The sequence below is a fragment of the Sceloporus occidentalis genome, unplaced genomic scaffold (genome assembly GCF_023333645.1).
Source record: "Sceloporus occidentalis isolate IW3139 unplaced genomic scaffold, rSceOcc1.0.p SCAF_55, whole genome shotgun sequence".
In the NCBI taxonomy this organism is placed as follows: Eukaryota; Metazoa; Chordata; class Lepidosauria; order Squamata; family Phrynosomatidae; genus Sceloporus; species Sceloporus occidentalis.
Window position 1 is genome coordinate 4,056,275 of NW_028317035.1, and position 16,589 is coordinate 4,072,863.

The following is a 16,589-nucleotide window of genomic DNA, read 5'->3' on the forward strand; positions in this document are numbered from 1 at the left end:
ATATTCGAGCCAATACGGTATAAACCTGCAAATACAGGATTTGTATCTGATTCAGGTTCAGTGTGGCAAATATTTTTTTTGGTGCTGGAGCGAAGGGAGTGATTGCATGCTAGGGAGGGCATGCAGCGGGGCCCAAGGAAATGCTTGCCTAGGGTCAAATGTTTTCAATATAAAATGTATTGGCAGCAGGGCCTAATATTTATATATATTTATCTCATGCGCTTTACAGTGTGTCCCTGAATGGCAGAAATAAAATGTGCTCACCATACTCCCCACCCAAATACACAAATCCCTGTCAGCAAACTGAAGGGGGCATATCCAAGCAGCTTTACAGTGTTTTACGGTTGAACATGGGGAGGCGATGGGGGCTCTTGGAGTATTCACAAAGCAACAACCCTGTCAAATAGACAGCTCCAAATGTATTGGTCAGAGACAGTGAATTTCTTTTGAGCAGCCTCCGAACAAGATTCTTAATTAATTGTGAATTCACCTTTTTGTCTTATGTGTTCTAGCACCATAGTGTGCATACTATAAATTTGCTTGGTTGTTTTGGGGCTAATTATGGAGTATTTTCCTTGTGTGTATCAATTTTTCATAATTCAAATTACTTTACTACAGCAGAGAACAGATAGTTTGCTTTCAGAATACATGATATATTATTTTAAATGCTTTTTAAGTGCTCCTTCCACATCCATCGCTTAACCCTATGACCCTACTCTGGAGTCATGGAGTCTTTAAATGTAATTTCTCTGCACCCACCATTCCATTACTGGGCACTGTCTGGGGACAGAGCTGCTTAGAAGAATGAATGTGTAAAATCACAGAGCTGCATCCAGGATACAATAGATATGTAACAGAGTTTCCATTTATAATGGCAATCAGTGTATGTAGTGCCCTGTGGTGGTGTGTTTAGGCAGAGACCAGCAACACCGGAGGGGCACCTACCTACACAAGGTCATATAAGCATGCCTCGGAACATCCAGGCTCCAGCTACACAGACCCCTTCCTCTTCTGGTATGTGGATAGACGTGTCCATTTACATCAACGGGTGGGCTCATTGACAGAATTTGGAGAGGTTCACTAATTTAAATGGGCAGACCAGCTGCCATCAGTGGGCAGGGTCGATTATGTTACAAGCGGGCTAGGCCCAAAGGCACTCAAATTGAAATAGGAAGGAGGGGAAATGGGTAGGAAGTGAGGCGTGCCTAAACGCCACACCCAGGACCCGTAGTTTTGTGCTGTGACCTGGAAAAAGTGCCGCTGAGACAGCAGGGAGGCCGGACCCCCCTGCTTGGCCACAGGGAAGTGAGGCCCCTGGGGACTCTAAGCACTAGTTCCCCGGTGCCAGACATACCGGTAGGCCCCTACAGGCCCCCAGCACCTGCTCCCCTGAGCTGCTCTTCCTCAGGCCCAGCATGCTGAGTCTGAGTGCTGGAATATGACACATAGCATATGAGGACCTGAGGAAGCAGAAGTGCAAATTTTATTGTGTGTAAGTATGTTACTGTATGTGTGTATGTTAGTATGTACATGTGTAAGTAACACACTGTGTGTCGGTTCATTTGTGTGTTAGTATGTGTAAATATGTTTGTATGTTACTTACTGTATGTGTCTAGGTAGGTTACTGTATTTTTTCGGTACTATTCTGTTATGTTAGTATGTATTTAAAGTGTTACAGACGGTTTATGTATTTTATATATAATATACACACCCACTCTAAAAGTATACTTACTCTGTATACACACAAACTTACTGGTCACTTTATTAGGTACACCTGTTCAATAGCTTGCTAACACAAATAGCTAATCAGCAACTCAATGCATTTAGGTATGTGGACATGGTCAAGAGAACTTGCTGAAGTTCAAACTGAGCATCAGAATGGGGAAGAAAGGGGATTTAAGTGACTTTGAACGTGGCATGGTTGTTGGTGCGGGTCTGAGTATTTCAGAAATTGCTGATCTACCGGGATTTTCACGCACAACCATCTCTAGGGTTTACAGGGAAAATATCCAGTGAGTGGCAGTTAAGTAGATGAAAATGCCTTGTTGATGTCAGAGGAGAATGGACAGAAAGGCAACAGAAACTCAAATAAACACTCATTACAACCAAGGTATGCAGAATACATCTCTGAACGCACAACACATCGAACCTTGAAGCATATGGTCTACGGCAGCAGAATACCACACTGGTTGCCACTCCTGTCAGCTAAGAACGGGAAACTGAGGCTACAATTCCTACAGGCTCACCATTATGTCTATATGGACCAAAATATCTAAAGAATGTTTCCAGCACCTTGTAGAAAGTATGCCAGGAAGAATGAAGGCAGTTCTGAAGGCAAAAGGGAGTCCAACCCTGTACTTGCAAGGTGTACCTAATAAGTAGCCAGTGCATGTATGTTATCATGGTGTTAAAGTGTATGCTTCAGCCATGTTTTTATGCTTTGTACACTGGGGCACAGTCATACTGGAATAGAAAAGGGTCTTCCCACAAAATTGGAAGTATAGAATTGTTCAAAATGTCTGACGCATTAAGATTTTCCTTCTCTGGGCCTAGCCCAAACCATGATTTCAATAAATAAGTAGTGTGTGCCACTACTTTTGTTCATATAGTGGTGCACAAAGCAAGGTCCATAAAAACATGGTTGGATGAGTTTGGTGTGGAAAAACTTGACTGGCCCGCACAGAGCCCTGACCTCAACCCCATCAAACACCTTTGGGATAAAGTGAAATGGAGATTGCCTGACCACACAAATGCTATACTGGATGAATGGGCTAAGATTCCAACAGAAACACTCCAAAAATCTTGTGGAAAGCTTTCCCAAAAGAGTGGAAGCCGTTATAGCTGCAAAGGGGAACCAAATACATATTATTGTCTATGTATTTAGAATGTAATGTCATCAAAGTCCCTGTTGGTGTAATGGCCAGGTGTCCCAATAATTTTGTCAATATAGTATGTATTGTGACTTTTAGGGCTGTAGCACACCGATACAGCCATATCTTGCAAACATTCTGAGGTAAGGTATTTGGATTGAAAATACAGACTGTCCCTTCTAAACAAAGTTTAGGATAGCGAGATGGAATAGAGTTGTGTTATGTTCACTTATGGAGAGAGATGACCAGACAGGCTATTAAGAAACTGATTTTTTTTTCTCCTGCATCAAAACTTGTTACAGATGAAATGTTACCGTTGTAGCATTTGTTGCTGAACTTGCAATAATACAATAAACAATATTATTTTTGCATTTTATAGTTATTTTCCTTTTTTAAATGTATTTATTTTTAGCACTGTTTCCAGTGCAGTATTGATCGAGATTCCTTGGGGATGTCTTGGCACAGCTTTTAAGGAAATACCAGTAAGGAGCTCAAACAGGTTAATGTATATGATAGCTGAGAGGCCCCTGTTACATTTATGTGGTTGTGCATGTAAAATATTTTATGTGCTGGATATTTTTGAAATATTTAAACAGCAATATTTGATGAAATCCCTACAGAAAACTGCATCTTCTGTTTACACGTGTAATACATGATAAAGTATAGGAGAACACAACATAAAATTATTTAGAATATACAAGAAATGATTTAATTTTATTTAACAGATGAATATAATGACAAAATCCCATTAAAAAGGAGGATACATTCAACATACAAGGGTATACACAGTACACATTTCACCGCTTATTTGCATGGTTTTATTTCTTGATCGTGTTCATGGTGTTTCAAGTTGCAGTTTCCACTGAAAAGCGGAAGCTATGTTACTGCATTTCCTCTGCTAATTAAAACACCATAACCCCTTCCATAGCTCAAACAAGCAAAATCAGGCCATGGGAAAACCAAACACATTATAGCAAACCACACAGTAAAATTCTGCATAAAAGGCTGCTTGTGATGTAACCTGAAATTGAATTTAAGGGGCTACAGGAAGCATCTGTTTTATGTTTTTATTATTTGTATAGGCTTTCAACAGGGTATCTTTAGTGACAATAATACTCCTCTGAATGCTTTTTGGAAGTACATATGCCAACATGTTTCTAAGGTAATACAACTATTATAGTTCTATTTCAACCTGGGCAATGTAGAAGCACATTGCTACAAGCATTGAAATAGTGGAATGGTAACATAATTATTTATGTATTTAAAACACTAAGGATGGATAACAACCAAGATTGTCACCTTTTCCTCAAAAAAAATAAAGAAAATAACGGCCATAGTTGTTAGTCGCTGAGGGCAGCGCTACAAAAGGGCAGGGTCACAAAGAGTGGGGCCATAAAAGGCCACAGATGTGGGTCGGTGAGGGCAGAGCTAACTGTGGAGAAATAATATCAGTAACAGGCCCTGCCTCGGTCACATATCACAGCACAGGCTGTCTGCAGTCAACATTTTGGATTGTTAGGATTGGATTCTGCCCACATAACAGCCTGCCTGTGTCATCTCTGCCCTCCTAAATAGCCTGCCTGATGAGGGGCACCTGGGCCGGACCCCCCCCCCGTAGGCTACTGGCTACAATGAAACAATATCAGCTAATTAAAATAATGTTTAGATAACTCTTTAGTTGTAATATGATTTCAAATTAAAAGTAACTCTAGTGATATTTGGTTTAATTACCCCATGGAAGGTGAAATCTGTCAAAAGGTGGCTACCATGTGAGGATACATTTCTCTTCCTCACCCTTACAACTTCTACCAAAGGGGTGCAGCTTAGGGTGATTATATGTCCCGGATTGACCGGGACAGTCCCGCAATGAGACTTTAAGTCCCAGATCCTGGGCAGCCTCAATTTGGGAGAGTGCATGTCCCAGAATGATAATTCTGTGACTATGTGTATATGTGACTGTGTTTGCTTGTTTGTGTCACTGTGTGTAATGTCTGGTAATAGAGGGGTTTATTCTCTGAAACTTCTCATGTATGCTGATAGGTTAATTATCTGAAACTGATCATGTCTGGTAATAAATGTGGCTCCCTAATAAGTAATATAAAATGCATTATATATGTATGGAATGGTGTGTGCACATGTGAATCAGTGTGTATGTGAGAGATATGTGTTTGTGATCTAATCCGCTTTATAGTATGTCCCTGAATGGTAGGCATAACACTGATAACCTAATGGTGAATACTACTCATGCAGACATGATGGAAGTCAAGATGGATGCTACTATGGTTACACGTAAGGTTGGTTTCTAATGCCTACAAACTGCTATTTTTGTGTGGATTAAAGTGTATAGTTGAAAAGTGAATACAGATCAGTTTTAAGTTAGAGAAAAATCTGTTCTTTAAATGACTAAATATATGAAAAGTAAATAACAAAAACAATGAATATATAAAGTTCCATGTACCAGTTCAGCCAGTTGAATATCAAAACATCAAAGAATTTAAAACAGAATAGGTGCATCCAAAAAAGTATCTAAGGCTCAGTACACATGAGTGGAAGAAAGAACAGAAGTTGATTTAAGTAGAGGCACATGTAAAAAAAGATGCAAAGGCCTGCGTGTGGAGAGATGACACATGTATGTGACTCAAAAGATACCAAAGAGAGGTCAAAGCATTCTTTTAGAGAAATCAAACTAGGGGGAAACAGGACAAGATCAAATACCAAAGAATTAAACACAGAATAGGTGCACTTAAAAAACCACCAACAAGGAGGGATGACGCGTTTTTGACCCACAAACTACCAAAAAAGGGGTCAGGGTCATTGGGGAGCATTGTGAGCGTGCCCTAAAAGCTCTGTTGGGTTTCACATTTAATTAGTCGGCAGGGCTTGGGGAGATTGGGAGATTAATATTGTTATATGAAAGAAACAAGAATGTCACAAAACATGAAATGACTGTTTTGTTAGCCACTGTTTTGTTAGCTGTTTTATCCCTTGATGAAAATGTATCCTTTCTGGCAGCCTAGGGGGGGCATTTTGGGCAATTCAGTACAGGCAGTTATTGGTTATGCAGGTGTTACCACTGAAGTCAGGGTTTTTGAAGTACAGTATTTATGATTGATACTTTGTTCGAAAAACAAGACACAGAAGCTATTACTAGCTTGTAGACGACAGGTCTACATTTAAAGGGGAACTCCAATAACTTCTTTTTAAACGATGCATACTTAATATTGTAATTGAAACCCTTCATAATTATTACATTTTCACGTACCTAAATGTTTCACGTGAGTACTCACCTAGCCATGATCCTCTTGTGATCGTTAAGCTTGTCCTTACTACATGGGAGATTCCTTGAGAATTGAACACTGCACTGATTATGTCACATGCAGGGTAACATGCAACATATTTGTGTAAATCCGGAAAATGAAATTGGTGTCCAGCATCCTGTGTACAAGAAGCGTATTGCCAAAAAAAGCCACAAAATGTGGCTTTACCTTCGGCAATACATAGCTTTGCATATGGTACGTCTAACGTCAACGCAGGATAGTACCGTCCTGTTAGGTCTGGCTGGGAAAGGAAACACTGAAGAGCTGTGAAGACTTGATTTACTGCTGGCTATGCATTGGCTCTGCACATGAAGAGAATTAGGAACTAAGGACACCCATGCAAAACTTTGTTAGTTTTCCAGAGCACTGCTTCACCTCATCGTACTTATAAGGCACACATTCTTAGGTACCCTGCTGACTAACCCCCCCAAAAATATGCATGGCAGAGGTTCCCCATGAATGGTCAGTGACATCAACTTATGGTTGCTGAATTCACTGTTCTCTAAACAAATGGCGGTATCTCAGGCAAAGCATAATAAAAATGTGTACTATGAATGGGTTTCTTAAGGTTGAGCTTTGATGGTCTCTGCATTGACAACATACAGTCTATGCAAACATGTGAATAGTATTGTAGATTAACACAACAATAATCCTTTGTTCTGGCTCATATGACACATCACATTGCAATAATTCAATGATTTATATGATTTCTTTAAATTAGTAAAAAATTAATCTGAGCATACACAATAGGCACAGATCGATTATTTTTTTTTTAGAAGGTAGGCAGGTATCAGTGTATGACCTTTACTAAGGCCCAGCGTGAAAACCTGTGCTTTTGTCCCCACATATAATTAGAACACATTAAAACATCTCCCACATACAAAGTGAATCATGCACGAAGCCTCTGTAGAAAGTTTTTCACACAGTTAAACCCGTCCCCCGTCCTTAGGTTGATATCTATCTGCACTACATATTGAACCAGAAAGACTTTCAGGTCCATTTAATTTAACTCTTAAGGTTAAGCATTATCAATTTTTGTTCTCAAGGGTTTATTGGCCAAACAGTGAGTTGTTGGTAAGTTAAAGCAACATAAAAATGACTATATATCGAAGACTAACCATGGATGCCCCCCTCATAATGCATAATAAATAAGGCAAGGTGAGATATTTTGTGTAACTGCAACGCCTTTGTTTAAATCAACTCAGTTTCGAACATCTTTGTTGCTGACCAGCAACTTGTTCTCTTTAACCTTATTACAATACTCTTAAATTTTACATTCTAGTATATGTCTCATACACACCAATGACTTTTCCAAGCCTTGTTACAGACACTGGTGTACATTTTGCCTACACCTGTCCAACCGTTACCCATTATCAACTTTCTACACCCACAGCTATCACAGTATACTATACCTTAGTGCTCTTCCTGGAGAGATTTTCTCTAGCAGTGAAGAAGTAATCTTCAATGTCTTCCTCCAGGCTGCAGTACCCACTGCTCATACTTCCGCTCACTGTCATTGGCACCCGTAATGTTGGAACCTGCACAGTTTCAATGGGTTGACCAATCTGTAGATATTCAGCAAGGCATTCCCAGCTAGAAGACCTGTCTGGGGGTCCTTTGTGTTTCTTTAGGGTTTAATATCCAAGGGATCAAGCACCAAGGTCTCTATTCACTTTGGTTTAAATGAGCACAGTCCTCCTTTTACTAGTGTGGCTGCCTACCTAGTCTCTTCCACACCTCCTCTCGCACAGCATCTGTGGTCTGTCTATAGCAGTGAGATGCAGTATTGCTCTCACCCTTCTTCTGTTTTAGCTCCCCCTCCTTCCTCCTTTCCTGCCTGATGCATTTTGTATTTCAGTTAAACCACTTCCCCTGGCTTGATTTTTTTTATGCAGCGATTTGCTGGGTGCTGCAATAGGAAACTAGCTGGAAGATCCTAAGGTGGAAGTCTTGAGAAAGGTCACTGTCCCCCAGCAAAAATAAAATAAAAAATATGTATGCAAATATGGTTACTATAGCACTGAAAAAAGGGTGTTGTGTGTTTGATTATGCAGTGTTTATGTTCACTTGGTTTACAAAGATAAGGGTAAAAATTCCCTTTTGCATATTTAAAAACAGGGATTTTTATATGTATGAAAACAATGTTTCCAACCTTGTGTCAGGGTCTCACATGGTCACCATGGTATCTTTCATTCTTCGTCAGCATCTGGTTTAGTAGCAGAAAAGTATTTGCATGGGGGAAGAAGAGTTTTACCTGTATTATTAATATTACCTGTATGTTGACTGCCCAGGGCCCATACACTGCGCTTACACACAACTGCCCATAAAACACACAGATACACATACACTGCCCTTACACACGACTGCCTTTACACACACATATACACACACACCAGCTTACAAACATACAAATACCTGCACTGCCCTTACACACACACTGTCCATACACACACCAGCTTAAACACTCACACATACACTGCCCTCACACACACCTGCCCATTAACACGTATATACACATACACTGCCCTTACATAAGCCTGTCCATACAAATGTGTATACACTTACACTGCCCTCACACTCCCCTGCCTTTACACACACACATATATACACACACACCAGCTTACGAACACACAAATACCTACACTGCCCATACATACACACACTGCCCATTTTTTTAGAAAATGATTAGGTTTCTTGTTACCGTACTTTTTAATATTGTGTGGTACAGTTATGGGAGATACTGGGGTTAGGTTTTTTAATATCATATGATTAGATACATGATTATATGGATATAATACATACACACACATTTCTCCTAGTTAAAGTGTAAGATTGTTATACTGTAAAATTATCAGCTAACTATAACAAAACTACAAACACTGGCCTGGCCTCAAAGGAATAAAGTTTCTAATCATCAGTTTTTAGTGATATCCAACGGCAGGAGCAAGGTTGGGTACTTGACCACTGGCCTTCATCCCACACCAGAAATGCCCTTGGCATTTGAAGTGAGATGATTTGGTGGCTAAAAAAGGAGATACTTTTAAGAAATTAAGGTTGCTGAATTGAAAGAACTTAACATAGGGAGAAATAAGAGCAGCAAATGGACATGAAGACTGACTTTACCAAAAGTGTAATAATTAACATTGGTTTTTAATACCCATGACAGCATCCTCAGATTTTAAAGTGTTTCTATACTATAATAACTGAACCAATACATTTTAAAACAATTCATCTCTATACACATAAACACATCAAAGACCTCCTTCTTATTTCAGAACTCGACTTTCTGTACCTTACTTAACTTCCTCTTGCAAAAAAACAAAAAAAAAAAACAGCAGAAGTACTGTTTTACAACACCCGGACACAGCTAGTGATAAAAAAAAAAATGTTTTGTTAAGACGTCAGCAGCAAAGCTTGTTTTGTATCAGGCTAATTTTACATGGCCCTATTTTGGTGGCTTTACAAATGCAGTTTTATATTTAAGAACGATAGCATAATGCCTAGCAGTTCCAATTTTTGGACACTGCCCCGACAACACTGGGGGTCTTTTGAAACGGTAACTAGGGGGTCAGGTGAGCCGGCCTGGGGTAGGATAACGTAGATCAGATGTGGAGTTGTGCGCTAGTGGATATTATGGGAGGGATCCGTATTTACCTATAAAACTTAAGGACCACTGTGTTGGTGTCTGATTGTGGCCGGTCATATTTGGTGTAACATTACTAAAGCTATTGGGGAAGACAGATGTTCTTTCAGTTTTAGTTTAACTACACTTATGAAGTACGATTTAAATGTCAACTTAAATAGTCTCAAATGTTTATGTACTTATAGAGTTGTAAAGTATAATGCTATTCTTTCAAAACAGTGAACATGTAGTAGTCTTTTGTAAAACACTCTAGTGTTTAAAATCCTCTTTTGGCGTTGTGTGCTTTTGGTTCATTCTCTTTTTTCACTAAGCCAAGCTCTCTATATTGTGTTCTTCTAAAAAACACTATATTGAACATGTGTATTGTAGTTTACAATAATTTTATCTGTAGGTTGAAGTGCCAGGTCTTATTTTTTTTTTGGTACTCAATTGAATATTAATACAAAAGGCTTGGTGCATCCTCCCAGACTTTATTAAATGTGTCGTCTTTCAGATAAGGGACCACAAAGCTTACTCTTCCTTAGAGCCTCTCATTTGCATTTTGGGTGTGATGTCCTAGAAGGGCTTCTGTAGCCCTGATTGCACAACGAAAGTGCCCGTGATGGATGACAGCAAAGCAGGGACTGAGTGTTTTGGTATTAGTGTCATTAATTATGCACTGAAATTGTGTCACTTTCAAGATAAAAGCAGCTGCTTTCATTTACTGTTTAACAGACCCTGAAAGTATGTATATTACCCCCAGTTTTTTCCCCCTTCTATTCATTAGCATTTTGCTTGAGGATTCTTTGAACATGTCATATGTGTCCATTGTCGTGTTTTTATATGTGTTATATATTTTGAACAGTACTTGTTTGATAACATTTTTAATATATTTAATTATATTTAATCTATTCACTGTATAAATATTGATAAAACAGTACCTCGCATCTGATGATTAGCTGTTTATGTTGGTGGGATCTTAGTACGGGCTTTTATCAATGTTACCATTATTGTCCAACAACTATATTGGCAGTTCTAATACGTTTTTTTTGTGGTGAAATTACAATAGTGCACATTAAAATAATCAGTTACATTTACAATAGGATAAACATATGACAATATGTAATGTTACAGGAGGAGAAGAGGTCCCTGCTCTTGTGATCTTACAATCTATTACACATGTAGAACCTATAACCACCTGAGGCATCATATATAATCTGTGCCAGGATGGAGAAGACAGTGGAAGGATTTAGTAATCTCTGAGTTGTCATTTTATGGACAAATTAGTCACACACAAAAATCAGCAAAGTATTTGTGTATACCTTGATCTGGAGACTGCCTGATTTCAGCCAACTGGTTTCCAATGGAAGCATGGAAACCATGATGTACTACGTAGTAGATTATTGGGTTCACTTATTTTCAAACCAAAACCATAAAGCTAAGGAAAGCTTGGGGGGGCAGAAACCCCCTGAGGAGCAAAATGGCAAACTGGCATTAAAGTGCAAGGTCTGGGGAGGGAGATCAAATCCAGAGAAATATGCAATGCAAACAAAACAGGATCCACAGTGTTGCTCCAGGAATTATAGCTCCAGCAAGCTGGGGCAACGCTGGTCATAAAGGTGGATGAGCAGCAGGTGTTTCAGGAACCCAAGATAAGCATCATAGGAGACCTTGGGGGAGACATGAATACTAGTAAAGCACAGAGATCACACAAGCAAGTGACTGGTATACCCTGCCCCAGGGTTACTGGTTTGTATCCAGAGGTTACTGATGTTTCTGTCAGCAGACATAAATAATACTTAATGAAATATACAACCCAATACATATGTCAAGTTCCGCCATTGCAAGTTAAATGGTAGAGTTTTAAAGAGCGACTAAGCTTCTTTTATAGAGGCCTGTGTTAATTTTAAATAGATCTGTTAGAATTTAAGCACTACTACTACTACTACTACTACTACTACTGTGTTTTCTACCCCTGCATCATGGGTGTACGTCTTAGTTGAGGTCATCTGACGGATCCAGCGTTTAAGCAGTCTGATATGCTGCTGTGGAAATTAGGAAATGAGTTTGCTCTAAAATTGATAAAGAAAATATTGTGTAATTTTATAGACATGTAAGTTAAAAGAAGAACTGTTTCTTATAAGAGGTTTGGGTTTATATTATTTAGTACAGTGTGCAAACATCTACAATATATATATATACACACTGACTGACCACTTTACTAGGTACACCTGTTCAATTGCTTGTTAAGACAAATAGCTAATCAGCCAATCACATGGCAGCAACTCAATGCATTTAGGTGTGTAGACAACTTTCTGAAGTTCAAACCGAGCATCAGAATGGGTCAGAAAGGGGATTTAAGTGACTTTAAACATGGCATGGTTGCTGGTGCCAGACGGGCTGGTCTGAGTATTTCAGAAACTCCAGTGAGTGGCAGTTCTGTGGACGGAAATGCCTTGTCTACATCAGAGGTCAGAGGAGAATGGGCAGACTGGTTTGAGATGACAAAAAGACAACAGTAACTCAAATAACCATAAGACTCGAAGAACGTTGCCTGGTCTGAAGAGCCTCGATTCCAGCTGCGACATTCAGATGGCAGGGTCAGACTTGGGCGTAAACAACATGAAAGCGTGGATCCATCCTGGTGGTGGTGTAATGGTGTGGGGGACATTTTCTTGGCACACTTTGGGCCCCTTACAACCAATTGAGCATTGTTTAAACGTGACAGCCTACATGAGTATGGTTGCTGACCATGTCCATCCCTTTATGACCACAGTGTACCCATCTTCTGATGGCTACTTCCATGTCACAAAGCTCATACGATCTCAAGCTGGTTTCTTGAACATGACAATGAGTTCACTGTACTCCAATGGCCTTCACAGTCACCAAAAGAGCACCTTTGGAAGGTAGTGGAAGATTTGCATCGTGGATGTGCAGCCGACAAATATATATAGTGTTGTTTAAGAAAATGTTCAGCGGAGAGGGATGCCTTAGTTTTTGGAGCTTTGGCTAGGAGTGTACCCATGGGACAGGACTTTGCCACTCTTTTTCTGATAGTTTGTGACCTCTAGTTACTTCTGTACCGAGTAAGGCATTTACTAGTAGAATATGTTTTATTTACAGAATAGAATATCTAGGAATATCCACTGCTGATCCTGTACAGGTTATTGTAATATTTAGGGCTGTAGAACACTGTGATGCACACCTACCCAGCATAAATTTAGAGATAATAGAAAAGAAGGACATCAGGAGAGGAAAGATGCATGGGGAATTTGGGGCCAAAAGTCGGACTGTATGTAGTAAAGAATAACACTTGGGAAGTATGAAACATATCGTTTCTTATGAGCTTAGAACATAATATATCCCTGCATATTCCAGTTTTTATATAATTTTCATATTTTAAAAAGTCTTTTCAAAAATCTCTGTTTTCTGTGAATTAAGTCTTATGAGGCCCACAGGGATTCTCAAACCAAAGAGTCAAAAAATGATTACACAACACATATAACTTTATAATATATAATATGTTAAATGGTGTGTCATTTTAAAAAAAATATATATATAGTCACAGTGCACAGTGCTTTAACACATTGTTTTCCTTTATCCCCAACTAAAACACTTTTGATTAGAGACCTCCGCAAGTTGCAGTGCCTTTGTTTCTGATTATGACAGATGAGGGGTGACACTAAAACGGTCGGAAATTAGCCAAGTAACACCACATTAATCATAATTTTGTCCTCACTAATAATCCTCGCCCATTATCTCCTCATCCTGTAGCCATTAAAATTATAAAGTAAATAAATATTGCAGAACAAACACTGACATTCAATTACCTAATCTGTAAAAAGGTGACAAAAGTGAGCACACATGCGCCGACTCGTGTAAGTTTATGAGAGCTGCCAATGGTCCCAAATTTGTAAGGCTAGACCTGACAAACAGGCACTGTGTATCTTAAAAATGGGTGCAAAATGTATGTTTAGATCATATTCTTTACTGACGTTACTTATATTACTGCATAAAAATGTTTGGATGGCTCAATGTATCGGTATACACACATGATTTTCAATATGTGTAATTAAATTAGGAATACTGCATGTGTTTTCAAAATTAAACTGAATTTCAGAATTTAACTGAATTCTCCTGTCCTGAATTCTCCTTCCTTATGCTTACTCTACACGTCAATAACAGTCAGCTAATACAATAATAATGTGTGTTCCTAATACATATTTTTTTCCTCTCCACTGTTGGTGATATGTAAGAAGCTGCTCTGAAAGACACCTGATTAGTTCAAACTCCAGATAAGTGCATTACTGTGTCTTTGTGGCATACCATATTTTTGTAAATTATTCATTTGGACATTTTATATCAGCATGTAGTATTTGTTGTTCTTTTTATGTATTTTTGGTTACATCTGTTGAGACTGAGTGTTCAAGCAATATTTATTTACAGTTTATTGTGATTATAATTTCAGTTATTTTAAAGAAAACACAAAAGTAACTTATTTTCTTAATCACAATAATCATTTCATTAACACTTTATACAATTAGTTTGTCAAATACTTTGTGTTCCTCTTCTTATTTGCATGCTTTTCTCAGTTGTGAATAGGAATATTTTCACGTCTTGCGTGAACAGCAGTAATTATTTATAAGACTTAGTATAGCACCTACCACCTTTTCTTCTATTAATTTGTATTTAAGGTTCTTCCCATTGGGTCTCAAACCTACCCCAACTAAAAGCAAGTCTTTTAGAGTGAAAAGAGTGATAGCAGACAACAGTGATGTTCTGAAGCGATAAGATTTATATAATTTTTTTTTACAGAAATAAAATCTGTTCCGGTTAGTAAGAGCATCTTGAGCCCATGCCTTTTTGACGCTCTTTCACGCATCCCTGTCTTTAGGTACTGGCAAGGTAATACCTGGTTTAGTGCTGAAGCCAGCTGCCAATGGAAACACTTGAATGGTATGAGCAGGGGAGGGCTGGCAGCCTAAGGCCTGGGGGGCAAGTCTAGTCAACTGGCCCGTTGCACCATCAAAGCGGCTGCGAGCGACATTGAAAGCGGCCGTCGTGCGGCAGTCACTCCACCAGCGCCTAATGAAATTAAAGTGGCCGGCGTGCACGCACCGCATGCCTCAGCTCTTCATCCCACCACTTTTAAGACGTGGGAAGAGGAGCTGAGGCATGGCCATTGGGTCTGACAGCCGCATGATGCAGGGGGGTACCGAGAGTATCTGGCACCTGTGGCAGACCCTGTATGTGGCACCCCCCCACACACACACACACTTTAAAACTGCATAGTTTCTATGGTTAGGCAAACATTGACAGGGGTACAGCATATTTGTTATCATTATATGCTTAGGGATTATGCGGTACCACCGTCAATGTGTGCCTATACATTGAGCCAGACACTGACAACCCCTATCACTATATACTAAGCCAAACATTGATGTGGTGTAGGCTTACCACTTTAGTGACTGGCATAGTATATAGTAGGGATGCACCGAAATGAAAATTCTGGACTGAAACTAAAAATTCAGCATTCACTTGGCCAAAACCGAAAAAAAAAACAAAAAAAAAACTTTAAAATACTTTATTAAAAGTAACACAAAAATTAGACAAAAAAATCAACAACAATATTAACATATATATACACACAAACACACATATATATAACAACAATCACAATCCTATCATGCCCAGGTTCTAGCATGTGCTGGCTGACTTAGCATGATAGGAGTGTGATTGCTGTTTGCAATTATATATATATATATTAATACTGTCATTGAATTATTCTGTCCAATAAAAGTGTTAACACACCGAAGTTGGACCAAAAAATAATTTATAACAGCAATCACACTCCTATCATGCCTAGGCAGCCACTACATGCTGGAATCTGGGCATGAAAGGAATGTGATTACGGACTCCCTATGCCAAGCTATCCCCCAACACTTACACATCCATGCTATCTGAAACCCTCATTCACAAACATTCAGCATAACACCCATCACTCTCACACGCTTACATTCAGCATAACACCCATCACTCTCACACACTTACATTCAGCATAACACCCATCACTCTCACACACTTACATTCAGCATAACACCCATAACTCTCACACACTTACATTCAGCATAACACCCATCACTCTCACACACTTACATTCAGCATAACACCCATCACTCTCACACACTTACTAATCCACTCTTTCCTACCTTTTCTTCTTTCACTCTCACTTTTCCTCCTACTCCTCTTCTTCTTCTTCCTGTCCTTCCGGTGCACTGAGCGCGGAAGACGGTGGGCGTGGCTTCAATGTTGTGCCGCGCGCACCGTTTCTGAAGGCGTGCCGGCATGGTGGCACCCCTCAGATGAGCGGCAGCCGGGGCGGACCGCCCCCCTCCCCCCCCACGCCAGGTACGCATGACGGCCGCATTCAATCCTGCTCGCGGCCGCTTAGTTTTTAACTTTGCGGCCGCAGCCGCATTGAATGCTCGTCCGTCCGGCCCACCGGCCCGGATTTAGGGCGGCCTGGGGGGCAATTGCCCCCCGGCCCAGTCCGCCCCTGGGTCTGAGTGATGTTTGAGTGTGTCAGTGGGTAAAAAAAAAAGTAAAAAAAAAAAAAAATAAAGTAGTGTTTCACATTGAAGCATTGCCCAGATCTTAGATTCCAAAAGAAAACCCAATACAATCCATGTAACATGGTTTGAAAAAGTCATCCTAAAATTACAACTTAGCTTATTTATCTCACACTGTTAATTATCTTAAATTAGGTTAATGAATATATCC

General features: G+C 39.5%; 1 protein-coding gene across 1 annotated transcript in view; it reads right to left on the minus strand.

Annotated features, from left to right (window-relative positions):
• Nucleotides 1–1,364: 1,364 nt before the first annotated feature.
• Nucleotides 1,365–16,589, minus strand: part of LOC149287946 (inhibitor of nuclear factor kappa-B kinase subunit epsilon-like) — a 64,707-nt gene continuing 49,482 nt past the window's right edge. The window contains exons 17-18 of the mRNA XM_089492292.1: nucleotides 7,600–7,812; nucleotides 1,365–1,460 (exon numbers count right to left, since the gene is read on the minus strand). Coding sequence (XP_089348418.1) covers nucleotides 1,365–1,460; nucleotides 7,600–7,812 — 309 coding nt within the window. The remainder of the gene's footprint in view (nucleotides 1,461–7,599; nucleotides 7,813–16,589) is intronic.